Source organism: Myotis myotis, unplaced genomic scaffold, assembly GCF_014108235.1.
Source record: "Myotis myotis isolate mMyoMyo1 unplaced genomic scaffold, mMyoMyo1.p scaffold_m19_p_2, whole genome shotgun sequence".
NCBI classification, from domain to species: domain Eukaryota; kingdom Metazoa; phylum Chordata; class Mammalia; order Chiroptera; family Vespertilionidae; genus Myotis; species Myotis myotis.
This window is the reverse complement of record NW_023416324.1, coordinates 200,730,467-200,757,537: the sequence shown is the minus strand read 5'-3', so window position 1 is coordinate 200,757,537 and position 27,071 is coordinate 200,730,467. Positions and strand designations below refer to the sequence as shown.

The 27,071-nt window shown below is 39.0% G+C and overlaps 1 protein-coding gene across 4 annotated transcripts; it reads left to right on the top strand.

Moving 5' to 3' along the window:
* Window positions 1–1,404: 1,404 nt before the first annotated feature.
* On the top strand, window positions 1,405–27,071 carry CUNH21orf91 (chromosome unknown C21orf91 homolog). Of its 4 annotated transcripts, XM_036348254.1 has the most exons (5): window positions 1,405–1,521; window positions 2,447–2,580; window positions 18,387–18,926; window positions 20,502–20,564; window positions 22,280–27,071. In XM_036348254.1, the coding sequence occupies exons 2-5, from the start codon at window positions 2,454–2,456 to the stop codon at window positions 22,435–22,437; spliced, it is 888 nt and encodes a 295-aa protein (XP_036204147.1). In that variant the 5' UTR covers window positions 1,405–1,521; window positions 2,447–2,453; the 3' UTR covers window positions 22,438–27,071. The 4 variants fall into 4 exon arrangements, with proteins under 4 accessions (XP_036204147.1, XP_036204149.1, XP_036204150.1 ...); XM_036348256.1 differs by lacking the exons at window positions 1,405–1,521; window positions 20,502–20,564; window positions 22,280–27,071 and adding exons at window positions 1,889–2,143; window positions 20,329–20,479; XM_036348257.1 differs by lacking the exons at window positions 1,405–1,521; window positions 20,502–20,564 and having other exon boundaries at window positions 22,280–22,419.

The following is a 27,071-nucleotide window of genomic DNA, read 5'->3' as shown; positions in this document are numbered from 1 at the left end:
TTTTTATTTCTCTAAATTATACCTCAATATGTTGCCTTTAAAATAAAAACAAGGGAACCGAGTTTTAAGGATAGTTAGCAGAAAGAAAGATAACTCTGAGAACTGCAAAGAATTTGTTTTGCTACAAGGAACTTGTTAGGGATTTTAGAAAACACTTTTATTGAAAAGATGGGTAGAATCCAGGAAACAAGACATGTTAGCCTCATTTACCTAGAACGAGAAATTCAAATAGAAAACACACGGACTTTTCTATTTCAATGAGTGCCTCTCAAACATTGGCGGGAGGTCTTGTTAAAATGCAGGTTCTGGTGCAGCCTCAGATGAGACTGGACAGTCTACATTTCTAACAAGATGCCGGGAGATGTGGCTGCTGCTGGTACCTCTGCTACCCTTTAAGCAGCAGGAACACACATCGCATTGATGATTTATATCAAGGGACGAATTGGTCTATAGATTCCCAAGATGTATGGAATCCATTCCTCCCGTTAGTTACATGTACACTGACAACTCAGCCCGTTTTCTATTTGTGAATGTAACCAGTTCAGGTGCACAGGATGCTCTGGAAAATAGCAGCGACTTTACACCTGCAGCCTTGGGTTCAAGTCCCAGCTCGGGTTCTAAGCAACCGATCATCTGGGTTCCCACCTCCAGGCTGCAAAATGCGAGAACTGTCCCGGCTCCCCCTCTCTAGGCTGTCGTGAGGATCACAACAGAAAATGTAAGCGCAAGCAGTGGCATGAACTAAACCCTAAAAAGAAAAAAAAAAGAATGACTTCAAATGTCGAGCACCGCCAGCAGGAGGTTTCACTTACCACACTTTTAAAAGAAGCGGGACCTAAAATAAGAGGTGGGGCTCCGGGAGAACCCCCTTGGGCGGGCTAGGAATGTGCCATCTTGTAAGAGGGGGCGCCCCTTTCAAAAAAAAAAAAAAAGCTGTAAAATGTCAGCTTCTGCTTTTCTCACAGTAGCCTGCAATGATGCAACTTGACATTGGAACTTTTCCCCCGTCGCCTACTTCCACGGGCACCGCAGTTCAATGACACTCTTTCACTTCGGTCTGCTGACTTCACACAAAGTCCTCCCCACGCATCTGCGTCCCTGGCTCGCACCCGCTCGGCACGGTCCTGCCCCCGCACCCCGCGGCCCCCCGCCCCGGGCCCGGAGTTTCCACTACGAAGGGGGAGGTGGCGATGGACTCCTCCACCTCCTCGCGGGAGGCGGGGGCGCGCGAGGCGCCGCGCTCCGGGGAACCGTGCGAAACCTGGGCGAGGCGACGCGGGGATCCCGACAGCGTCCGAGTACAGGGCGCGGCATCGGGGCCGGAGGGGAGGCGCGGGGCCCGCCACCCCGGGGCGAGCGCGCACCTGCGCCCCGGCGCGCCACCACCCCCGGAGCCTCCGGAGGGTGGCACGTGCGGGAGGGGGCGGGCCGGGTGCGCGGGCCGCCCTCGCCGCGGCCGGAAACAATAGTGCAGGAGCCCGAGCCGCGCGGATCGGCGGCGGCGGCGCGCGGAGTTGGACGGTAAAGACCCCGCGCCCCGGCCCCCGACCCTCCTGTGCCGCGATCCCACGGTCCCGCCGACTTCGCGCTCGCTGTCCGCGGCCGCTCGCGCTGCTCCGCTTGGGGGCGCCCAGGCGGACGAACGGACGGGGAGAGACGGACTGGGGACCGCGGCACCCCGCGGGGTGGACCCGCCTCCCCAACGCCGGAGACGGCGGGGGGCCCGACTCAGTCCCCCGGGCGCGCAGTCTGGTGGCCTGGGTCCTCGGGCGCCTTCTCGGGATGGGCGGGAGCCCAGGGCGAGGGGAACCCACGGCTCCTCCCGGCGCGACTGGGTCACCCCGCCGTCCGCGGGACCCGACCCGCGCGGGGGAGCCGCTGCCCGGTTTCGGGCGCTGCGGGTGCTTTGGCCGAGGGGGGGGACGCCCCAGCCCCGGTGTTCGCGTCCGCACGTGCATTTCCCTGCCGCCGATCTCGGGCAGGAAGCCCCGCGACGCCGCGGAGTTAGCGAGCCGGCATCTAAGGTTCCCACAATGAAGTTAGCAAGCAGCGCCCGGAACAGGTCGCTTTTCCTGCGTTTCACCGCGCGGAGTAGGTTGCCAGACCCCGGCGGCGGCAAAGGCTTCGCGCCCAAGTTCTCTCGGTGCGCGATCGGGGGATGGAAGGGCGGGCTGGAATTCCCGCAAACCGCCTTCCTTCCTACCCCTCCCCCGACCCATTGAAATATGGGGCCAAAAAAGGCGTAGTGTCTGCTAGGCGAGGCTAAGGGTTCCTAGGTCCGTGTCTCTGCTCGATGAAAGCATGGTGCTGAAGTGCAAGTGCTTGTTGGATGGGACTGTGGCCTTAGGCAGGCTGCACAGCATCCTTCTCTTCCTAGAAGTTGCCCGTGTTGCCCTGAGGACAAGCCCTTGCAATTGCGTAACTTTCCTTTTCTGTTTCTTCACAGGGGCACTATGAACGAAGAGGAGCAGTTTGTAAACATCGATTTGAATGATGACAACATTTGCAGTGTTTGTAAACTGGGGACAGACAGAGAAACCCTCTCCTTCTGCCACGTTTGTTTTGAGCTGAACATTGAGGGTACGTACGGAGGAGAGGTTCATTTGATGGCATGAACTTGATACAGCTGCTTTATGGGAACTAGTGATGAGGCAAAAGAGAAATTTCTTACATGGTTGCAAATTGTGTGAAGTGTGGAGATCTGTTAAAGATAAGAGTTTGTGGAAACAAAGGTGAAGTTAGCAGAGCCAAGAATTTATTTTAAAAATATATATATTTTAAGCTCCCACAGTACTAACCCCATTTTTGCTAATATAAAAATGAGGAGTATTGACTGGTAATATGTTTTGTGCTTTGAGAGCTTATGAAGTTATGAGATTTTAGCAAACATGTGGGCATGGGTGTGTGTGTGTGTGTGTGTGTGTGTGTGTGTGTGTGTGTGTGGTTTGTTTTGAATTAATTGAGAACTAAGGTAACCAAACATTTATTGTGATAGGCAAATGTAATTGTATTCCATGCTGGTTTCCCCAGTGCTATCTTACTATCTAGAAAAAAATGTTTTAATTTTTAGTGGTGACTCACACCTTTAATAATTTCTTAAAATTAAAAAGGCTTTTAAAATGCCTTAATAATATTTCTAAGAGTTCCCCAAATACTTTGTTAAAAATCTGTTATTGAGACTCTTTATTTGGATTAGTGCACAGTTAATGTGTCTATAGATGGCAATAACTTGCTCCCAAGAAACGTGGGAGATGTTTCTTAAATCTTGATGTTATCGTGATAAAACTGTGATTTTTAAAAATATTTGAGTCAGGCTAAAAAGAATATTCTGATAATAAAAAAGTTTACCTTAAGTCTTCTGAATTTTGAATTGTAACATCAGCAGAGACATTTTTTTTTAGACGTGTAGATTTTGGGTGATTTCAAAGCAGTATTTCATTCTTTTTGCCAGTTTGCATATTTGATAATTTTCATTATCTTTTTCTATTAATTAAGTAGGAAATATGAAAAGAAAAAGGAAGGAGAAAGAAAAAAATACACATTAGGATGATATACCTTGAGATTCCTATTAGGACTTACTTTTCAGAAATTGTTGTAGGCACCAAATTAATATATATAGATATTCTATAGTAAAAGTCAAAATTATAACCATAAGTAGACTGCTAAAAACATGTAGAGTTGTTTATGTGACAGTCATCTTTCATAAGATCAAATTGGTTATGACAGTTTTGCTATGATACTCTCTGGAAGAATTCTAGTTGCTGAACATGATAATTGACAGAAGCTCATGGATTTCCTATAGGTTTCACACATATAACTTTGGCTTTAATAAATGTAGTAAATATAACTGATTTCAAAGAGATGGCTTATAAAATATGATTCTTCTGTATCATTTAAATTACTGTACCCTTTATTATGCTAGCATGAAAGATTATAAATTTATGTTTTTTGGAAATAGAGTTGGCCCTATATATTCTTTTACTTGTAGATTTTCATTTTAGATGGGCAGAAGCATTAGAAATGATCTAATTCAAACCTATATTTTACACTGAAGGAAACAGCCAGACTGTTGGACTGTTCAAGGTTGCGCCAATGGTGATGGCAAGCTGTTAAGTCCCAGGCATTTACTGTGAGCAATTCTGTGCCAGGCACTGTATTAAATAAGCACCTTACGTGGATTATCTTAGCTCAAAATAGCTCTGGGGTAGCTCCTTTTTATCCATTTTAGAGGTGATGGAATCTAACCTTTGAGACCCAAGAAATATACTTTGAAGTCACAGAGCAGTAATTGACAGTCCTGGACTTTGAAGCCTGATCATTTAGGTCTAGTATATGTGATCTTAATTTCATTGATCTGCTGTCAATAGTTACTTCAACTGATAGGGCTAATATCGGAAACCTGTTTTGCTGAATCCTAATTGGCTACCCTTGCTATTCGGTTAGCCAACTGTTTCTAACTAGTGCTTCCTGCAAAATCTTTAAAGGTATTCATGCTGTGATAGAATTTTTCTACAGAAATCTAAACTTTCACATTACTTTTCTAGCCTTTTTTAAAATATGTCTTTTAACTGGTTCTTAATCACTATATAAAGAATATACAAATATTTCTCAGGTACCATCCTTATAAATATTTCATCTCTAATACAACAGCTATCTCAATTTGAATTAGGACTATGTTATATTCTATCTACACTCAAGGTTTTATGTTCTTAATGCCAGTTAAACCTTTGTGAGAAAAATTAACTTAAAAATAAATTTTCTTCTCACTTTATCTGAAGTCTGTTCTCAGTTCTTGCAAATATAATACATTTTCATATCAACCACAATGATGAGCTGGAACAATATAATCATTTTAGTATCCTAAGATTATTTTTGAAATCTTAGGAATTTTAGGGGGGAAAAAAGGAAGAAAGTGAGGACCCTGAATCGCACAAAATTTTTGTTTTTATATCAGCGTACAGGTTTTTAGAAACCAACAAAAAAAGTGGTAATAAAATAATTCCATACCTAAAAATAACAAGGTATATTCTTTGTCTATGTCAGTAAACATTTTTAAATGTTTTTGCAGTTTCCTTTCCTCTACTGTGTTCTCAGCACAGTGCCAGTCAATAAATGTTAGAATGTAAAAGAGATTTTAAAAACTATGATATTTAACTTTACTAGTTTGGTATAAGTATTTCATAATATGATAATGTTGCTATTGCCTGTTTTCTTAGCATACTAATTACTAAATTCACTCGAAAACATTCTATTTGTTTTTTGTTTTTTTCAGGTAAGAGGCTAATTAAAAATTCCCTTAAAGAATTTTAAGACTACTTTTGTTTTGTTTTTTGTTTTTATAATTTATCAGGGTAACATTGGTTAATAAGATTATAGGTTTTAAGTGTACATTTCTGTGATGAATGATCTGTATACTGCATTGTGCTCTCACCATCCAAAGAAAGATCGTCTTCCGTCACCATATATTTGGCCCAAGGCTAGGTTTTGAGTTCAGAATTAGGCTAGTTTAGAGCCCACATACTTGTAGTAAACAAAAATGTTTTACACCTTTTGGATTATTGCTTACGTCGAATCAAAACTGGTCTAATCAAATGGCCTCTTTTTTAAAAGCTGTGTGCCTGCATATATTTATAAAATGAAGATTAAAGAAAAATAACAAAAGATAGCCTAATCTTGCATGAGAGATTCCATATTCTGAGTATGGCTCTAGGTTGCCTTTTTTTCTGTGACTTTACGGTAATTAAAAGGTAATGGGGGGGGACGGGGAATTGGGGGTTAATGGGGGGATGAGGATACATTTGTAATATCTTAACCAATAAAGAAATTAAAGAGAAAAAAAAAGGGAATGGGTATATCTACATTTTAGATACTTAAAAGACATGGGTGATATATAAGGGACCTAAAAATTATACTTTGAAGACTTAAATGTTCACAAGATTCCTTTTATTGTCACCTATAATTCACCATTAAAATAAAATAACTTGTATGTGTCTAGGATTAGGAGACAGACGCATAAACTTCTTATATTTGTAGCCTGTCCTTGGCCTTAAGACACCATAAAGTTTTGTGGTTTTTTGAGTATATGATTAAATACACTAATATGCTTCATAATTCATTGTGCTAAAACTTCTAAAGTTGTTTTATGACCAAATGAGTATAATCCCTAAGCTGTTGAGGCTGGGAGGAAAGTAGCCCAGGGTGGTCAGGAGCCAGTAAGGAAACTCAACTGCAATCTAACTGAGGCAGAAATGAACTAGAGAGGGAGAAGATTCAGGGCTCCAATCTGTTACTTCATGCTCTGTTTTCATTTTGTGCCAAAATGCTGTGCATATAATTAGTGTTTCTACCTTTCTCTAATAATTTGCTTTCTTCCTTTTCTATAGAGAGAAACTTTTTTATAAGATTGGCTTAGCACTGGCCAGTGCGTCTCAGTTGGTTGGGCTTCATCCCGTGCCCAGAAGAGTTGCTGGTTGGGTTCCGGTCAGGGCACATGCCAAGGTTTCAAGCTTGATCCCTGTTGGGGGACATGCAGGAAGCAGCTGATCAATGTTCCCCTCTCACATCAATGTTTCTCTCTTCCCTCTCCCTTCTCCTCTCCCTAAAAACCAATTTAAAAAAAATCTTAAAACTTAAGATTGGGTCAATTCCTAAGCAAAGTTTCCAGTGTAGGTTGATCTTGCTAGTTGATTAGTGTGCATTACTAATTCTTAATAGTCCAGCTCATTATAGCCCATCTGAATTTTGATTCTCCCCTAATTTGTTGAACTTTTCTAGAAGCCTGCCCAAATTCAGATCCTTAGTAATCTTTCCAAAATGAAAAATCTATAGGTTTTCTCTTGGTTAAGGCACTGGTGAACCCAATGCTTATGTTTACTCTCATTCTTCATTATCTGTATGTGACTGAAATGCTGTCCATATGGTCAGTAGTCCAGGAGCAGTTTGAATATCAGTATTAAATCCTTGATAGCATCTCTCCACTTAAATAAAGGGGGCCACCGTTTTTGGTGGGGAAACTATGTACAGTCTAGAAAACTCCATCTGGTATTAGCTTCTTTCTCTTATTTTCCCATAAAGGCAAACAATGCGATGTTATTACCGAAACACGCATTTTAAAATATAAAGCCTAATGTGAGTTTAGACGATAATGAGCATTAAACTTCACTAACATTAATAGAACATTTTAGAAATATTTAAAACATACTTAGAAAGTGTCCCTCTGTTGACATTCTAATAAAACTTAAGTCTGTCAGTGTTTATTATTAAATGTAATATAAAGATACTATATCTGCATAGCACTTGAAAGGTTGAAAGGTACTTTTACAGCACCTTAAATTTAATCTTCATATTATATAGGAAGTTACTTAACATTAAGTGTGAATTTCAAATAAGGTAATACTCAGTGATGGAAATCAAAGTGGCTAAGTAACACTGTAAAATTCTCAAAAGTTACCAGCACAGTTCTAGTTAGGATGGATTATAATTATTCTAACCCAATTTGGCAACCACATCTTTAGGATTTTGATAAGGGGTTTCAGTAGGTTTTTCTGCTCTAGCTGCCATAATTTCCCTCGTGACTGGTGATTCGTGTTTAGTCTTTTTCCCCTCACTCTTTCAGTCTTTGGATCTCTAACAAGGATTGCCAGATAGAACTATACTGTGGTTATGATTTTACTTGGGAGGGAGACTGCTTTCACTTGAAGGGTAAATACTTTTCTTTGCTAGATACATTTTTAGCCTAAAAAAAAATTCTCACGATCTTAAAAGAAATTCAGAATTTTAGGTAAGTATATGTGTCTTTTACCGTTTCAGTATCTTAATCTTTTTTGTGTCACTTAGTTTATCGGAACATACAGTGCAGTACATAAAGACTAAATTGTCTTGGACTAAATTACACTGTTCTTTCCCAACCCAAAATGTATTTCTTTGTGGGAATTTTTAAACGTTTTTCACTGAAAAAGAAAACAGTTTGCCTGTTACGGAAAATTAAAATACAGGAAACAAAAAGAATATGAAGAATCATAATCCCACATGTCCACCAATAATCTTTTAATATTTTTGGTTCTCCTAGACTATTTTCTGCAGTAGAGTGTGTGTGTATGTGCGTGCACACTCCCATGTGTGATGAGTCAGGTTTAAGAAATTAGGCTACAGATAATATTTCACAACCAGCCTTTTCATACATCTTTTTCATGTTTGTAGGTAAAATTCTATCATGTTGATTTTTTAAAAGTTGCGTCCCATTATACCATAATTTAATTAACCAGAGTTCCTTTGATGAATGTTTAGCTTGCTCCCAGTTTACCTGCACTAAAATGTTCGTATATGTACATCTTTTTTGCTTGTCTGATTAAATTTCCATTTCATTGTAGCCTCAATCCCCAGAGGAAGACTTTTGAGTCAAAGGTGTGTCTTGAGTTACAGTCCTGTCATTTGTTATGTCTATCATTACTACTGAATTAACACCATGTAATCAGCATAAAAAAAAAAAAAAAACACCAAAAAAACACTTATTTGTTTTGTAATGAAAAAATTTTAGTGTGCCAGTTTTTTAACTTCTTTGTTTAGATCACAGTTCTTTTTACTCTAGAATTGCTATGATGCAATTATAACACATGGTCAAAATATTTATATTTTAGCATTTTGCAGTATGATTCATCAATTATTATTGCTTTTTTAGCTTTAGTTTTTCTTACCAAATGTTTGGTGGGTTGTAGTGATTGTTTCCCATCAGCCTTAATTTTTATCATTACCTATAGCAGTGATTGAATTATAAATGTCTTCAAATTCACAAGCTAGTATATCTCTATTTATTAGATGCTGCTATAAAGCATTTATTTAAGGTATAGTCAACTAGAATTTCAAGAACAATGACTCAGATGTATGCAAAGAAGTTGAGATGCAAAACAGGTTTTAAAATAGCTGCAGGACAGTTTTTCATTTTGTTTTTCTTATTTGTAAGAAAGTAAATCATGCACAACTTCGGGCAGACAGCATTCCAGGAGATGAAGGACACAGAGTTCATGTGACTCTCACATTTCTCGCTTTCCAACCTCCGAATTTACTTTGTTCCCCCATTCATCTGGTGTTACTATGAAGGCATTTTTTTTTTTCAGTATCTTTTAACCTTTTTTATCTTTAGGAAAGATTTTTTCCTGCAAATTAGTGTCTCCATATGCCACATATAAGTGGATATTTAAAACTGACAACTCAGTCGTATTATAGTTCATTTCAGTAGCTTTTTAGGAGCCTGTTTTGACACCTTCATATCCAAAATGTTAGAATAAATGTCAGTACATTCAATTAGAGCTAATTAGGGGGGAAATTTGAACAAGTAGAAGATTACTTGTGTCAGTTGAAGTAGTGGTCTAATTTGATATATTTTAAGTATTAGAAAAACAAATTTGGCTCTTTATATTCTGTGCTGCTATGCACTAAGTATTGCATACTAGACCATCAGTAAGAACATGGAAGAACATGGGCAGCTTCCATCATGTTCTCATTACAATTGCCCTTTTGCATAATAAATTACCTGTGGACAAACTGCCCTGTCCAATTTGAGAGCCTAGCCACAATGTGATTATTCAAACTTAAGTAAATTAAAAGTTTAGTTCCTCGGTCACACTGGCTGCATTTCAGCGTATTGGATAGCAGAGATTTAGAACACGTCCATTATCACAGAAAGTTCTATTGGACACTGCTGGTTAAAAAACAGGTAGCTACATTAGGGGGTAGAATTGAGTACGGGTTGTTATTTTCATATCCTGTTAGAATAAACAGTTGTTATGTAGGTGTGATTCCCCAGCTTCCCAACTGTTCTAATGAAAATGTAGATTTCACTGAGAGAAGTTTTTCTTTTTGACGAGTCATTTGCAATTTTTGCATCTCCTATCAACACAAGAACTCAGATCTACCCTGGCTTCCTTGGTTATTTAAGGTTAAGTTTATCTTTTAACATTGAGGCCTGGTGCATGAAATTCGTGCACAGGTGCAGTCCCTAGGCCTGGCAGGCCATCGAAGCTGTAGCATCTGGCATGGAAAGGCAGGTCCCAGTTGACCTCTAGGTCCTGGGCAGTACCTGGGCCCCTGGGCCCTCACATGCCCCCTTCAGCCTGAGTCCCCACGCAGAGATGCGGTGAGCATGGCCAGGCACAGTGTGGGCCTCTGGGCCACCCAGCGGCGCTGAATGGAAGCCGGGCGGGCAGCACGCTCTCTCCTGGTCGGCCTCAAAGACTGGCTCCTGTGCCAACCCATGGGGAGCCTGACCGGCCCCTGCGATCCCAGCAGCTGCTGCCCAGCTCACCTGGAAGATGTCGCATGGGTGCGGGGCGGGCTCCTCGCAGGTGCCCGGCACCTGAGCGCAGGGGCTTCCCCTGCGCATGAGCCCTGGCATCCTGGGGGAGGGTAGCAGGGAGAGTGAGTGAGCTCAGCAGACACCCCGCATTCTCACCGCACCTCCGTCCCCATCACCCCTGCCCCCAGGTAGCCGGTGAGAGGTCGCAGCGCATCACGAACGCCCGCCATGTTCCATGCTGCCCCCTGGTGGTCAGCACACGTCATAGCGAGCGGTCGAACTACTGTCCAAGGGGACAATTTCCATATTAGGCTTTTATTAAATAGGATTATCTCTGCACTCCTGCCTCACTGAAATTTGCCCTTATATTTCACTTATTGCATTAAACTGCTTTAACTGCTTAATCCTTCTCTTAGCACACACAAAATCTTTAAAAAGTAACGAAACATCTCTAAGCTGAAATCTGCTGTCTAAAGACCACCTGTTGGTATATCTTTCTTTAGGGCAGTGATTCTCAAAATATGAAAAAACAAGTTGCTAAGCCCATCTGTATTATTGGGTTGGTGTGGTTGCCAGTAATTCCATCTGTTAGCAATGCAAAAATAAGCCACTACCTATTACTTTTAAACAGTATGTTGGACACTTGTATGTGACTGACTCTTTAGTGACTCCTGAGTTAGCTAAAGGCCTTGGGGGAAGAGAAGTGGGGCACTCTTTATCTCAGTACCCACTATGGCACATACACAACCTATTGTGGGTTTAGAAAGGAAGTCAGTGCTCTGACTATCCATCCTTGCCTTCTCACCTTTGGTCTACTCTCCTACCTTTAGTCCCACAGCAGGATAGACAATCTGAGCATCTTCCCACTGAGTGGCTGGGATTGGAAATAGATATAATGCTAATAACGCTTCTTGAATCATGACTTGGTTGCTGCTTCTTGCCCATCAAATGCAGAATAGCCTGATTGAATTGGGTGTCAAAGCATCATTGGAACTAGCAGTTATTTACACGGAAGCCACCCAGACCCATGTCACTGCACAGCCTTAGAATAATACATGTGTCACCAGCCAACACGGCTTCAGAGCCTGCTAGGTCACAGGTACCTGCAGACTCATCTGAGGGAAATGATAACTGTTTTGAATTGAAGAGCACTTGCCCTATTTCAGCCAGTAGCTACTGGCTCATTACTAACCAGTTGCTGCCAGATCTTCTGTGGTTTTTTTTGTTTTTGTTTTTTTTAAGAGAAACCAAGAAACTGGAAATTGGACGTGGGTCTATTTTTTTTACTTTTAAAACACTCATAGTCTAAACAAAACTTCACTATGGATCTAGACTTCAGGGGGGAAGGGCACATCATAGAGACCGGTGGTTCCACCGCTCAGTCAATTTGCATATTAGGGTTTTATTATATAGGATGGGAATCTTATCCCAAAACAAAGGCATAACATCTCAATCCTTTGAATCTTAGTACAACAAAATGCAGCTATCTCCCCATTTTTGCAGTTAGCACTTACTTAAAGAAGCTCAGAATTCTTGATATGGGCAGCACATCAGCATGCAGGTGCTTGTTCTCTTAGCAGCCAAAAGAGGATCATCATAAAAAGGAAAACACCTTACTCTTGGAAAAGTCTTTAAGCTGGGAAAACTGAGCCTTCATAAAAAAAGACTTTGGAGCAATACTGCAACAATTGTCGATCGTGTTTGAAGGCGACATGTTTACAATTTCTTCACAGCATGTTAACAACCTAGAACTTAAACCATAACGAAATTTTCTTGTCTCATTTAAGTATTAAGGAAGAACACAGAAAACCACCATTTGGGAAACCAGTACTGCCAATTTTCTAATTCTCTTTTAACTCTGAAGTTACAGTTGAAGTGCTTGCTACCATGTATTACAACTTTGCCTCTAACTGCTGGTTGTATTCGATTTGGTCTACCTATGGAATACCACATTACATTAAGCCATGCCATTGACTGGGAAATGAATGTAGTAATCAAATTCAAAGTGAAATCTGAGAGTCAGAGGATACCAGTCAAGCATGTGAACTACAGAGCCATGCAGTATGAGTGTGGTCAGCTGAGAGACGGTGCTGTGTAACAGATCAGCTGGTGAACCAGCAAGAAAAGATTGCTTAGCTTCACTCATTACAACCAAATCATAAGTAAGGTCTTCAAGAGGCTAGGTGGAAAAGACGAGGATAATGGGACATGTGATAGATCGTAAGTGTTCTGGTGGCCATTTTGGAGTGTCATCTTACTAGTATTATGTCACTATGATAGATTAAATGTAAGCATGGAAATATCCTTTTAAAAGGATAACAGTAGTAGGAAAACATTTGAGTGGCTTTTGCTCTTCTATGGGTTTAACCAAGTTTTTTTTTTTGTTTATAATTTATTTTTTACCTAGTTACGTCTTTTCTTTATTGATTAAGGTATTACATATATGTCCTTATCCCCCCATTGCTCCCCCACTCGTGCCCCCACCCCCCCCCCTGGTGTCTGTGTCCATTGGTTAGGCTTATATGCTTGCATACAAGTCCTTTGGTTGATCTCTCCCCTTTACCCCCACCCTCCCCTACCTTCCCTCTGAGGTTTGACGGTCTGATCGATGCTTCTCTGTCTCTGGATCTGTTTTTGTTTATCAGTTTATGTTGTTCATTATATCCCATGTATGAGTGAGATCATGTGATATTTATCTTTCTCTGACTGGCTTATTTCACTTAGCATAATGCTCTCCAGTTCCATTCATGCTGTTGCAAATGGTAAGAACTTCTTTTTTACCACAGCGTAGTATTCCATTGTGTAGATGTACCACAGTTTTTTAATCCACTCATCTGCTGATGGGCACTTAGGCTGTTTCCAAATCTTAGCTATGGTGAATTGTGCTGCTATAAACATAGTGGTGCATATATCCTTTCTGATTGGTGTTTCTAGTTTCTTGGGATATATTCTTAGAAGTGGAATCACTGAGTCAAGTGGCAGTTCCATTTTTAGTTTTTTGAGGAAACTCCATACTGTTCTCCACTGGCTGCACCAGTCTGCATTCCCACCAGCAGTGCACAAGGGTTCCTTTTTCACTGCATCCTCTCCAACACTTGTCGTTTGTTGATTTGTTGATGATAGCCAGTCTGACAGGTGTGAGATGGTACCGCATTGTCCTTTTGATTTGTATCACTCGGATGATTAGTGACTTGGAGCATGTTTTCATGTGTCTCTTGGCCTTCTGTATGTCCTCTTTCGAAAAGTATCTATTTAGGTCCTTTGCCCATTTTTTTATTGGGTTATCTTCTTTTTGTTAAGTTGTATGAGTTCCCTGTAAGTGTTGGGGATTAAGCCCTTATTGGTGATAACATTGGCAAATATGTTCTCCCATGCATTGAGCTTTCTTGTTGTTTTGTTGATGGTTTCCTTTGTTGTGCAAAAGCTTTTTATTTTGATGTAGTCCCATTTGTTTATTTTCACTTTAGTTTCCATTGCCCTAGGAGCTGTATTAGTGAAGATATTACTTCGGCATATGTCTGAGATTTTGCTGCCTATGGATTCCTCTAGTATTTTTATGGTTTCCCATCTTATGTTTAAGTCCTTTATCCATTTTTAGTTTATTTTTGTGTATGGTGTAAGTTGGTGGTCTAGTTTCATTTTTTTTGCATGTATCTGTCCAATTTTCCCAACACCATTTATTGAAGAGGCTGTCTTGACTCCATTATATCTTCATGTCTCCTTTGTCGAATATTAATTGAGCATAGTGGTTTGGGTCAACTTCTGCATTCTCTATTCTATTCCATTGATCTCTATGTCTGTTCTTGTGCCAGTACCAGACTGTTTTGAGAACAGTGGCTTTGTAATACAGCTTGATATCTGGTATTGAGATCCCACCTACTTAGTTCTTCTTTCTCAGGATTGCTGCAGCTACTTGGGGTCTTTTTTTATTCCAGACGAATTTTTGGAAAGTTCGTTCTAGGTCTGTGAAATATGCCGTTGGTATTTTAATGGGGAGTGTATTGAATCTATAGATTGCTTTGGACATTTTGATGATGTTGATTCTACCAATCCATGAACACGGTATGTTCTTCCATCTGTTTATGTCTTCCTCTATCTCTTTTTTCAGTGTCCTGTAGTTTTCCGTGTATATGTCTTTTACCTCCTTAGTTAAGTTTATTCCTAGGTTCTTAATTTTTTTGGTGTGATGGTAAATGGAATTGCTTTTTCAGTCTCTCTTTCTGTAAGTTCAATATTGGTGTATAGAAATACCATAGATTTCTTGGCGTTAATTTTGTATTCTGCTACATTGCCGAATTCATTCATTTAGTCTAATAATTTTTTGAGGAAGTCTTTAGGGTTTTCTATGTACAGTATCATGTCATCTGTGAATAAGGACAGTTTTACTTCTTCTTTTCCAATTTGGATGCCTTTTATTTCTTCTTCTTGTCTGATTGCAATGGCTAGTACTTACAGTACTATGTTGAACAGGAGTGGTGGGAGTGGGCATCCCTGTCTTGTTCTTGTTCTTAGGGGAAATGGTTTTAGTTTTTGCCCATTGAGTATGATGTTGGCTGTGGGTTTGTCATATATGGCTTTTAGTATGTTGAGGTATGAGCCTTTTATTCCCACCTTGCTGAGAATTTTTATCAAGAAAGGGTGTTGGATTTTGTCAAATGCTTTTCTGCATCGGTTGATATGACTGTATGATTTTTATCTCTCAATTTGTTTATGTGATGTATCACGTTTATTGATTTGCAGATATTGTACCATCCTTGCATTCCCGGGATAAATCCTACTTGGTCATGCTTTCTGATGTACTCCTGGATCTGAATTGCTAGAATTTGTTGAGGATTTTGGCATCTATGTTCATGAGGGATATTGGCCTGTAATTCTCTATCATTGTGTTGTCTTTACCTGGTTTTGGTATTAGGGTGATGCTGGCTTCATAGAATGAGCTTGGAAGTGTTCCTTCCTCTTGAATTTTTTGGAATAGTCTGAGGAGGATAGGTTTTAATTCTTCCTTGAATGTTTAGTAAAACACCCCTGTGAAGCCGTCTGGCCCTGGGCTTTTGTTTGCTGGAAGCTTTTTGATGACTGCTTCAATTTCCTCTGTAGTTATGGGCCTATTGAGATTTTTAGATTCTTCCTGATTGAGTTTTGGAAGGTTGTATTTTTAACCAAGTTTTCTTAAAGTGAATTGATCTTCCAGGGGAACTTAAAGAATAGAAATGGTGCTAGCATGCCAGATGGGTTAGTGGGAGGGTTCTCAAAGGATGTGAGAGTAGTATAACAAAATCAGATGAAAATGGGAAACAATAAGAAAGAAAACTATTCAATAGAGACAGATTAACTTTTTAAAAATGCCACTGTTCATATGGAAATAAACTGCCCATGTACGTTTCTAAAAGCCTCTATCTAAAACTAGTACTTTTTAAAAATTAGCAATTATGATTGCCAATTAAGGTCTTGGTTCTCTAAAAGTAATGACTTCATGATCAAAAAAATAGTGACATGGACATCATTGAAGTATTTTTTAAAGAAGTTATAATAGTTAGGATGTCAGTTACATTGGCCTTCAAAATTTTTATTAGTAAGCAAGTTGTGCAGTTTTTGTTGAACTGGTTTAGAAGTTCCTTATATCTCTGCTCCTCAAAATTATCAACTCATTTCATCGCATTTAGATTTGTTCCCTATCAAAAGCTGCTGAGGAAACATTAGTGCTCAGAGCTGTTTATATTTGTAAATGCAACTGAAATTGTAGAGCCAGTTAGAAACCTCTAGAATCTCTGAAAAAAGCAATTGTTTTTTTCTCTTATATTAATTCGAACTGATGAGGTGGAAAAATAACAAAATAACTTCAAGAGTTTATAAAATGGCATGTATATTGGATACAAATTAAGTGGCCTACTTCCATTTTCTAGATTAAAAAGTAATTTGTTCAGGTATCTGAAGTAGTCAATGCATTATATTTTTTTTAACTTTTTGTGTCCTTTGCTACTGCATGGGATTTTTAAACTACGTTTATATAGCAGATATTTTCAAAATGAACTTCAAAACACAGTCAAGTTTTAAATTTTTAGTGAGCTAAAAGAAGAGGTACAGATCTGGATGAGCAAGCTGTGGTTTACATAAAGCAACCTTTTAAAATCCTCAGTATATGTAAATTTCTGTTGAAGTACGTAATTGAGTAGAAGTTCCTGATTTTGTTGGCAGGTTGACTGATGCCACAGCAATGGCATCTCTGTATCAGTGCCACTCATCGGTTCTTCAGGCTAATGGCCCATCAGACTGAATGTAGGAGCAAGTTCACGGGAAGATGCCTCTGTTAACCTCGGGCAGCCTGGCAACACTGCCCTCCCGGTTCCCTGGCTAGAATGGGCAGAAAGCCTCATTTCAGTAGACCTTGAATGATACTGGGTAATAAGTTTTGGGTTGTTTGTTTTTTTATATGATTTTAATTTTCCTTCATTCATTTAACTACTTTTTCTGGAGTGCTCATGTGTGCCAGGCACTGTGGCATTGAGGATGCATGTAAAACAGATAGGGACCCTTTCTCACAGAACTTACTACAGGAACTGACGGCAGGTGAAGAGGCAGTTGGAGAATCCAGTATTAAACTGGTAGATGTGTTGGTCAGAAAAGGTTTCTTAGAGGCAATGAGAACTAGACAGGAGATGATCCAGACAGTGTAATGGGAGTGGTAATGGAGTGAAGCAGGATTTGAATTGTTGTATTACTAGATGTTATGGGGCAAAATCTATTCAGATGGGCAGCAAACCACCTCAGAAAGTTGGGGGAGAGGTGAGGAGCTGCCACGGAGGATGCCAGGTTTCTTCCTTAAGTGGCTGGTGATGGCAGGCTCAGGAAGAGGATCTGGGTTTGGGGGTTGGGTAGTGAGAATGAAGGAAGAGGAGTTTATTAAGCAGGATGAGTTTGAGAAGCTCACCGGACATCTAAGTGGAAATGTACGCCGTATCAGAACTCTTGCCATGACACTTTTTTTCTTCATGTCTTTTTTAGGGGATTTTTCTCCTGAATGTCTGAAAGAATCTGAAATATTAGTCACATATATGTATTTTCACAGTAAATTGAATACGGTGGTTCTCTGATTTGCTGTTCATCTCAACAGATTACTTATGTGCCCATTATGATGTAGGTAGCTGGGTTCCTAGCATTCATTTGGGGATTTAAGCAAAAGTTAAAAGAAAAATTACTTATGGAGAAAGAAAGTTATATTACATTAATTACTAAGAAGCAATATGGAATAAGAAAAGCCTTAACTTTTAAAAGCCCACATTATTTTTTAATAGTACACATCTGTTACATTGACCTGTTGTTAAAGCTCTGGGGTACATTAGGAAATTTATTGTTTCATATAATTTTTAATACAATTTCTGAAGTTTCTAGATAAATTTTTAAAATTTAACAGCAAAATTACTTTGTATAGCCTAGTTTAGAACCTAGAACCCTTTTTATATGCTAAAGAATTTTTTTTTATATTGACTTGAAGGAGACCTTTGTAATTTACTGTTTAGATCCAACCAAATCATTGCTACATGGATTAGAGCTGTGGCAATGGAATGAGAATGAGACCATTTACTGTTTGGGCAGGGACTGGCCAGTCATCTTTTGGCAACAACACCTAACAGAGTTTATAGAGCGTGAGGAAGCTCTTTAGTAAATTTTCTGAAGATAAAAAAGTAGGCGGGTTTCAAGTTCTTTCTATCTACTGCTATGTATCCTGAGCTGTAAGGATTAGAATCGAGTAGCAGAATACCGTAGAGCTACCTGTAATGTAAAGGCCAAGAGTCTGTAGATGTAAATTGCTGGTTCATTATTATTATTTTTTATATTGTATACAATAACGTACCTAGACTAATGTTAAAATTGAATCTTTTAAGTTCTTAAAAAGGCTTTGCTATTCATAGGAATTTAACATTACTAAATATATAGTTAAATTGAAGCAGAATTATTAGAGCATATTTTGTATTATTAATACCAATCTTCCTTAGAATTTTTCCCCTCATTTACAAACTATCAGTAACTCCGTGATTTACTAAGATTTGTAATGCAATTTAGAAAATGAAATTTTCTCATCTTGTTTTTTTTATAGGAATACCAAAATCTAATCTCTTGCACACCACATCATTAAGGGGCCATAAAGACTGCTTTGAAAAATACCATTTGATTGCAAACCAGGATTGTCCTCGATCTAAGCTTTCAAAAAATACTTATTATGAAGACGTTAAAGCCATTTTGAGTAAGAAGATAAACTGGATTGTACAGTACGCACAAAATAAGGATGTGGATTCAGATTCGGAGTGTTCTAAACCTCCCCAGCATCACCTGTTTAATTTCAGGCATAAGCCGGATAAAAAGCTCCTCCCACAGTTCGACTCCCAAGTACCAAAGTATTCCGCAAGATGGCTAGATGGAAGTACGGGTGGCCTCTCAGACTGTACACAAAGAATATTGCAGCAGAGGGAAAACTCAGACTTCGGGCTTGCTATGTTACAAGGGTCAGGTGCCACTTTGTGCCACAATAGTGTATTGTGGCCTCCTAGTCACAGCCAGACACAGAAGAAGGAAGAGACCATCTCTAATCCAGAGGCTAGTGTCCAGACCCAGCAGCCGCATTACAGCAGGGAGGAATGTAAGTAAATGGGAGAAAGGTGGAGGTTGGCATTTCATTGGGTGCTTTTTTTACATATTTACATATGGGATGTTTCAGGAATTTTGCTGTAGAATTATAGATTTGGTAAATAAAGTATTTAAATGATAATAAGTTCACCCCATAAAAAAATGGGGTGAGTTAAAACTCTCCATCAGCTCTCTGGAATACTCGTTAGTATGTCCTATGCATTAGAATTCTGCAGTACCATGATTTGTTTTGCCATTTAAATGATTAAATAAATGGAGTCAACAAACGGAATTAGAAAGTTCAGGCTTCACTTAATTTAGAAATAAAGCCTCAACAGTTGGCTCACACACATTGTCATATTGCTAATCCCGTCAAGATTAATTGACTGGGAGTGGCATTTCAAAAGCAAAAGTATGATATTTTACTGAAGGCCAACGGTAATGTGTTAGTTTAAAGGGGGAAAAGTGACTCATTCAGTCTGCATCTACAGAAACTCACAGAAGCTGAGATAATTTTAGTTGACTTAAATTATTTTAGAGCAAGAAGGGACCATGGGTATCTATCTATCTATCTATCTATCTATCTATCTATCTATCTACCTATCTATATATATAAAGAGCCAGGGGCCGTCACATCCAAAACAACCGAATGGACAACCAAACAGGCTGAGTGGGGCGACAAGGCCAGCACGGGGGTTAGTGAGGGATGACCAAATGACTGAGCAGCAGGATACGTGGGGCGACCAGGCCGGGGGCAGTGAGGGGCGACCAGGCTGGTAGAGGGGGGCAGTTGGGGGCGACCAGGCCGGCGGGGGGGAGGGGCGGGGAGGTTGGGCATTTGGAGGGACCAGGTTGACGGAGGTGGGGCAGTTGGGGAGACCAGGCTGGGGGTGGGCGGGCAGTTAGGGGCGATCAGGTCAACAGGCAGAGGCAGGGGTCAATTAGGGGTGATCAGGCAGGCAGGCAGGTGAGCCAGTTAGGAGCCAGCGGTCCTGGATTGTGAGAGGGATGTCCAGCAGTCAGACATCCCCCGAGGGGTTCCAGATTGGAGAGGGTGCAGGCTGGGCTGAGGGGACCCACCCCACCCCCATCCCCCCCATGCACGAATTTTGTGCACCGGGCCTCTAGTATTTTAATAAGACTTCTTGATTCTACATATCTAAGATTACATAACTAGATAGATAACTTCATTTTTCAGACTGTTTCCAAAGTTTCTAACTGGGGATCATGAACTATGTAGTGTTTAAGTAAAATTGACTTGATGGGTAGTGACTGGCACTTTTTAAAAACTGAAACAAAATGGAATATATCAGAATCCAGTGGACCTAAGTGCTTTCCAGTGAAACTTTTGTTGGGGGTGGGTGGGAGGGGAGTACTGGGATTGATATAAAATTTGTTTCTTCCTGTGGGTTGAGGTTAGGATTCGAAAACTCCACACTGCAGGAGTTAATGAATGAATCCGAGGATACTGCTGAACGTTATGTTGGCAGATAAGTACAAATTTTTAAAAATTAGGATATTGTGTTAGTGATGTAGGCAGCTGATTTTCCCAAATTGTTGTAATAATGAATATATTTTCATGTTTCAGTGAATTCGATGACTTCTGGTGAGGTAAAGCAACTGAATGCAAAGCTCCAACAGCGAATACAGGGTAAAGAATCAATGTCATTGTTTTTTTGCCGGTGAAAATTTTGACACAGAAAATCCCCTATAACAGGGTACCATTAGCTTCATCTGCAATTAAATTTGAAAATTGGGTTAGAACCTGTTAGAGTGGAAGTGAAAATGGAGACTACAACTTAAATCTCTACCTTCTTACTAATATTTTACTATTCAAGTGAACTCCATAACAGGTCTTTAAGGTATTAGTCCTGGCTTTGAACAATTTTAAACACAAAAATATTAAGAATAGCATAGTGAACTCCTTGACCCATCTTAATCAGCTTCAACTATTACAAAAAGCATAGCTAAATTTTCCTTCATCTCTGCTTTCACCCATTCCCTTTACCCCACCTCAAGCATCAATTATTTTTTTCAAATATATATATATTTGTTGTTGTTGTTGTTAATCCTCACCCGAGGATATTTTTCTATTGATTTTTAGAGAGAGTGGAAGGAAGGGGGAGAGACAGAGAAACATCGATGTGAGAGAAACATGTCGATTGGTTGCCTCCCACATGCAGCCCAGGGATCAAGCCTGCAATTGAGGTACATGCCCTGGGTCAGAATCGAACCCGGGACCCTTCAGTCTGCGGGCCGACGATCTATCCACTGAGCCAAACCAGCTAGGGCAGCTAGTGATTCTTTAACATCATGAAATACGATGCTAATATCAATAGTTTAATAGTTAGTGTTCAGAATCCCCAGTTGTCTCTTTTCCTGTTTTTGCAATTTATTCCCATTTTGGTGAAGAAACTACACTTCAGGGACAGTTAAGTTGCTTACAGAGATCATGCATTCATTCAGTATCAGATTCTAACTCCTGTCTTTACAACTCCAAAGCTAAGTGGTATTTCTTGACCACACATTCTCTCAGAATAATAAAATAGTAATAGTAATAGCAACATACATTTGTCAAGTACTTCTTCTGTGGTAAGTGCTTTCCAAGTATGACCTATTGAATCCTCACAGTAACCCTATGAAGGTCCTACTCTCATTGAGTTGATACATAAGGGGAAATGAAAGCGTAGTTTATAAGTTACTTGCCTGAGACTCTTGAGAGAAGGAACAAGAATTAAATATCCCAGGCAGTCTGATTCCAAAGCCTCTTAGAGGGGTTTCCAGACCTAGGCATTAATGTGCACTTACTTCCCATAAGTCATGTTGGATACTGACTGAACCCGTTTCTCTTTCAAATTGAGAAGAGTGTCTCAGGTAATAGTGACTCCCGTTCCTGTTCCGCATCTATATAGTCATTGCTAATGACACTTAGGTTTCACCTGGTGGAGGAGAGGAATACCCTGTTCCAGCTGACTATGCAAAGTATGCAACACCCTGTGATCAAACAGTTGTTTCCTTTGTGTCAAATCACTTTTTTTCCCTTTCTTTATCCTCGCCTAAGGGTATGTCTATTGATTTTTAGAGAGAAAGGAAGAGGGGAAGAGAGAGAGAAACATCAATCGATTGCCTCCTATATGCGCCCCAACTAGGGATCGAACCGCAACGTAGATACGTGCCCTGACTGGGAATTGAACCCACAACCCTTGGTGTATGGATTGATGCTCCAACCAACTGAGCCACCCAGCCAGGGCGGTATCAAATCACTTTAATTGCAAACATTCACCCAATGCGTGTTAAAGTACTTGAAGTATAAATCATAGGGTTAGCTTTCTGTCTACTCAAATGGAACTTTTTAAATCCTTACAGAAGTTTTTGAAGAGTTAACACGCCAAGTGCAAGAAAAAGATTCTCTGGCCTCAGAGCTCCATGTCCGCCACGTCGCCATCGAACAGCTTCTCAAGAACTATTCCAAGTTACCATGCCTGCAAGTGGGGCGAACGGGAATGAAGTCCCACCTGACATGAGCAACGGAATTCAACTTGCACTCACTTCCTGTGCCCCAGCACTTCCTGGTCAGCCACTTGCAATGTGGTCATTAAGTCTGCAGAACTTCAAGGCAGTATTGAACATCTTCGTTAGATAAAGCGGATCGTCACACTCTAGTCTTCTAGGGTTCGTCATTTTGGTTTATCTGGGGAATTTTTCCCCCCATAATTACTAAGTGGTCCTCCCTAACTTTTACCACATGTGACTATTTAAATATACTGTTACAGTGTGATTTTATGAAACATAGTTTAATGTAATTCACCTCTCAAACCAATAGAAGGTTAACAAACACCTTAGATTAGTCTGAACTACTAAAGATAAAACTTTTAAGAGGGAAGTTAAATTCATAATATCACCTCTTATTTATTATGAGCAATATTTTAATATGAAAATTTTATATATAAAAATGCTATTTTAGGTACCTTTCCATTCTCTTTATAAATGTGTATTTGAATGGCTCTGTGTATTATATTTACACTTTCATGTGTGAATATCTTACCCATGTTTCAGATCTTACTGCATTTTATTCTCTTACTACACTGCTTTTACAACTGTTACCTTGTTTTCCAAAGATAAATGTATTTTGGAGTAGAAATCTATCTAGTTGAATTGTTTGACTTCTGATAACTCTTATATGAGGAATTAATACCTTTTTAAAGCAAATATCCAAGAAAATAAAATATATAATTTTTTCCAACAAAAGCAGTTCTGAGTTTGTTCAGGAAGAAAATGCTAATCTAGCTTTTGTATGTCAACAAGTCTACATAGAAGTTAGAGCCTCTTCTGTTTCATTATTAGTTTCATGCTACTGACTTTGATGTGTTAGAATTTGGACAGAGTAAGTCAAGCCTCACTTGTAAGTCAAATGGATTATCTTCAAATTGAATATACTGTTAAATTATTGCCCTGTCTTTGAAAAAAATTAAAATTACTTTGTGTGCCACTTCAGATCAAAGTTCAAAAATCCTTGAACTGTCCAAATTCTGTATCACTGAAATTAGTGCCCCAAGAAAGCATTCTGGGGCATTTTTCTAAACTTTGGAATCTAAAGGGAAAGAGAAGATTGCTTGACCCAAAAAAACAAAACTCTAATTCAAAAAAAAGAAGCCCATTCTTTTTTCATTTCAGAGAAACAGAAACATCAATTTGTTTTTCCAGTTATTTATGCATTCATTGGTTGATTCCTGGGGATCAAACCCACAACCTTGGCGTATTGGGATGATGCTCTAAACAACTGAGGTACCCGGCCAGGGCTAGGAAGCTCATTTTTGAAAGGATTTTATATGTTGCCTAGGTTTCCAAAGAGCTCTGAACTAATGGCTGGTCTCAAACAGCTAGATACGTTTTTAATTTATGATAGTAAAACCCTCAACCAATGTAGAACTCAAATGGGCTCTAAGTTTCGTTTTCAGCTGGTGTTTAGAATGTGTTTATAAGGTAAGATCCTTTGCTTGAAAGAATCTACAGGAAAGCCCATAATTTGGTAGCGCCATGCATACAAAGATATAATGACTTCTGCCTTAAATTTGGCAGCCTGCCCTGACTTGGGTCAGATTTTAGTCGAACACAAACGCTATTTGACTAAAGCAAAGAAACACCTCAAACTATTGGAAACAACTTTTTATAATGCTAGAATGTCTTAAATTTGCCCAAGAGTACTGCTTGCTAATCATTAATTTTTGTTTTGTTTTCTTTGAAGTATGACATAACTGCTTTTTTGGAGGGAGCTTTTGAAAGATGCTTTCAATTTCTCTCAATTCTTTGAGTAATCCAAAATGAATTTAAAATTCAGGAGCGGGGACACGTTGCCTTAGTGTTTGATAAGCTTTACATTGAATACGTGCAATATCAAAATCCATAAATTTACAAATTAAATAAACCTTTTCCGGATGATGCCAGTAGGTATCTCAGTGCTTAGTTGTTTTGGTCACGTTTTCAAATTTGACTTGACTCTCTTTTGGCAGAATTCATTATGGGTGTTACCAGCCAGTGTGCTTGCACACATTTGTGCTTCTATTTAGATCACTTTGGGACAGCCATGAAAGTCTGGGATGTGTTGCATTTGATGGTAGTCGCATATTTCCGGAATGGAAGCCATATGGTGCGGCCCTGAACACAACAGTGCTATCCAAAGCAAGTATGTGCTTGCTTCTTAAAGCATTTCTGGCAAATGTGCAGGTTTACTGATGAGTTAGGACAATTAGATGGGATGATGCCTGTGCCAAGGTCTTAATTAGGGATTCTGATTTATCCCACTTAGATATTTCTATTTAAGGTCTTCAAGGGAAAGGTGCTCTTTAAAAATGTCTGTGGTGCTGGTACTCACACTAGTACTTTATTTGGATAAAATATTCTAGTAAAAAAAAAAAATTGTTATTTTGCACAGCAGTTTTTCCAAATATTTGATAAACTTATTTTCTATTCTAATGTTAGTTTTCTTGGTTGAATATGAAATTCCTATATATTTTAAAATAAGGCCAAGGGACACTAACCTTGAAAGACTGAAATTCCACAAATATTGGTTACCATACTTGGCTCTTCTTCTGTACAGTTGGTGGTACTTTCTGAGGAAGTTTAGGAGGAAATCTTACCTATACCTTCAGTTTCAAAAATGGCAAAAGAGGCAAGTTATCTGTTACTAATTTCAGAGCTTATATGGTTAAGGGGAGTGAAATAAGACTGATATTTTTTTATGTTATAGGTAATAATTAAACCAGTTTAATTCTGTTTTTAAAAAACCAGTCTAAAGTCAAAGTGGTTGTGACTATCCAAGATTATTCTCTTGATTGAAATTTTCAAATCCATTCAGCCTTTTGTCATCCTTTGGCCTTAGTATATATAATATCCTAATTTGTCTTATTTTTTTTTTTAGTCATGCACTTAAGACCCCAGTAATAGATGATGCAGTCAGCAGAATAGCATTTTTTAGTTTCTTATGCATAATGTTGGAGCAAAGAAATGCTCTTATTTTTTCAAATTATATGCTCAATTCACCACAAAGTGCCCATTTTTATATATACTTGAGGATTATTTTTAAAATAAGTTCATGTTGGAAAGTGGTTTCAGAGATAATAGTCAAAATATATTCTATTTTGTTGGCATCTTGAGATTTACTCGGGATTTTCATTTCACTATATTCTTTACCACTGAAGATGGTTTAAAGTGCTTGCTTTCTTTGTTTATGTGTCTTTACTTTGGAGTTTACATTTGAGTCTGTTTTTGGATCTATTTGTGTATGTTTGCCATTTTGGGTTTTGTTTTGATTTTTTAAAAGAAATTTTCTTGCATTATTGTAAAATGAAATACAAAATGTATGTGCTCTAAACTTTAGGAACTTTTAAAGGATAAATTATTTGTGTAGCTTAATAGGAGGTTCAGGTTAGTGACCATAAAATTAGGTTACATGACATGAAAACTTTTAAAGGGTATAGTGTAAAGTTATTATAGTGTTATTTTTCTGATTTGTGCCGGTGAGTTTACTGACAGATGTTATCGATTCTGCTAAGGTAAGATATTTGAGTATTTTCAAGTACTTAATAAGAAGTTTAGTACTCTTAAAAATTTCCTTAAATATATTTTGTTCAGATGTGGCTGTAAAACGAAGATAATTGATTTCATTTCAGTGTTTAATTGCATTTTTCACTTTAGGTTGGTGGGAATAATTATTTGAGAAAATTTGTGGCAAAAAATCCAGTACGAGACAAAACTCCACAGGTTATTCTTGCCAGGTTAAGTCTTTGGTGATGGGATGAGAGAGGGCTGACTTACCTGAATACTGAGGTAACGGGGCTCTGGCACAAGTACAGGTATCTTGGAGGAGGAATATAATACTGTGTATGGAATAACAAGGTTTGTCTTGCGACTCAGTATTTTCATTCCCTTTGTCCTTTCCTAATTGTCCTTGCCATAAAGTAGTCCAATGTATTAAGCAATTCGGTCATGTTGCTGAAAACCACATCACCGCAAGTCTCTAGCATTGTTTTTTTTTTTTAGCATCTAGTTTGTAACATACTTTTTCTATCCTTTTTAGTTTATGAGTCCAGATTATGACTGCAGTTAGCCATACTAGCGTGAAACAAAATCATGAAATGAGTATCGTCCACCCTCTTACCCCCAAAAAGTGTTAGTTGAACTTCCCTCGCACGCACACAAGGCAAAGGGAATTTTAGTAAATATGTGTTTCTTATTTCTTTCAAACATGTAGAATGCTTATTTCCATTCTACTACCTTGAAAAGAGACAGTTTAGGAAATGTTCAGTAACAACTTCTGTTTTAAACCTATTCCCACTTTTACAATATGTTGTGTGTGTTAACCTTGCTTTAAGTCTGAGTAGCTTACACTATGGTCATTGAACTTAATCTCTGTGGTGTTAGAAATTTATTTCACAACATTGTGCTAAGACATTTGGAAAAAGAAAATTGAACTGCAATGATGAGAACCAACTTGGTTTTAAAGAAGTTTAGACAATACTTGGCTGTTACACTTTTCTTTAAAACTGCAATAATTTACATTTTTGTATTGCTCTACTTTGGAACTGTAACTACTTATGCTTGTCTACCATTTTTTATTTTATAACAATAAAATAAATATTTTGTTATCTGTTTCAGTGAA

What these genes read in the sequence shown, in the direction of transcription:
- CUNH21orf91 (XM_036348254.1), top strand. Translation starts at nt 2,454, where the DNA reads ATGAACGAAGAGGAGCAGTTTGTAAACATCGATTTGAATGATGACAAC. An exon ending in TTTTGAGCTGAACATTGAGG is followed by an intron (nt 2,581 to 18,386) that starts GTACGTACGGAG and finishes TTTTTTTTATAG; the next exon opens with GAATACCAAAATCTAATCTC. An exon ending in GCTCCAACAGCGAATACAGG is followed by an intron (nt 20,565 to 22,279) that starts GTAAAGAATCAA and finishes AAATCCTTACAG; the next exon opens with AAGTTTTTGAAGAGTTAACA.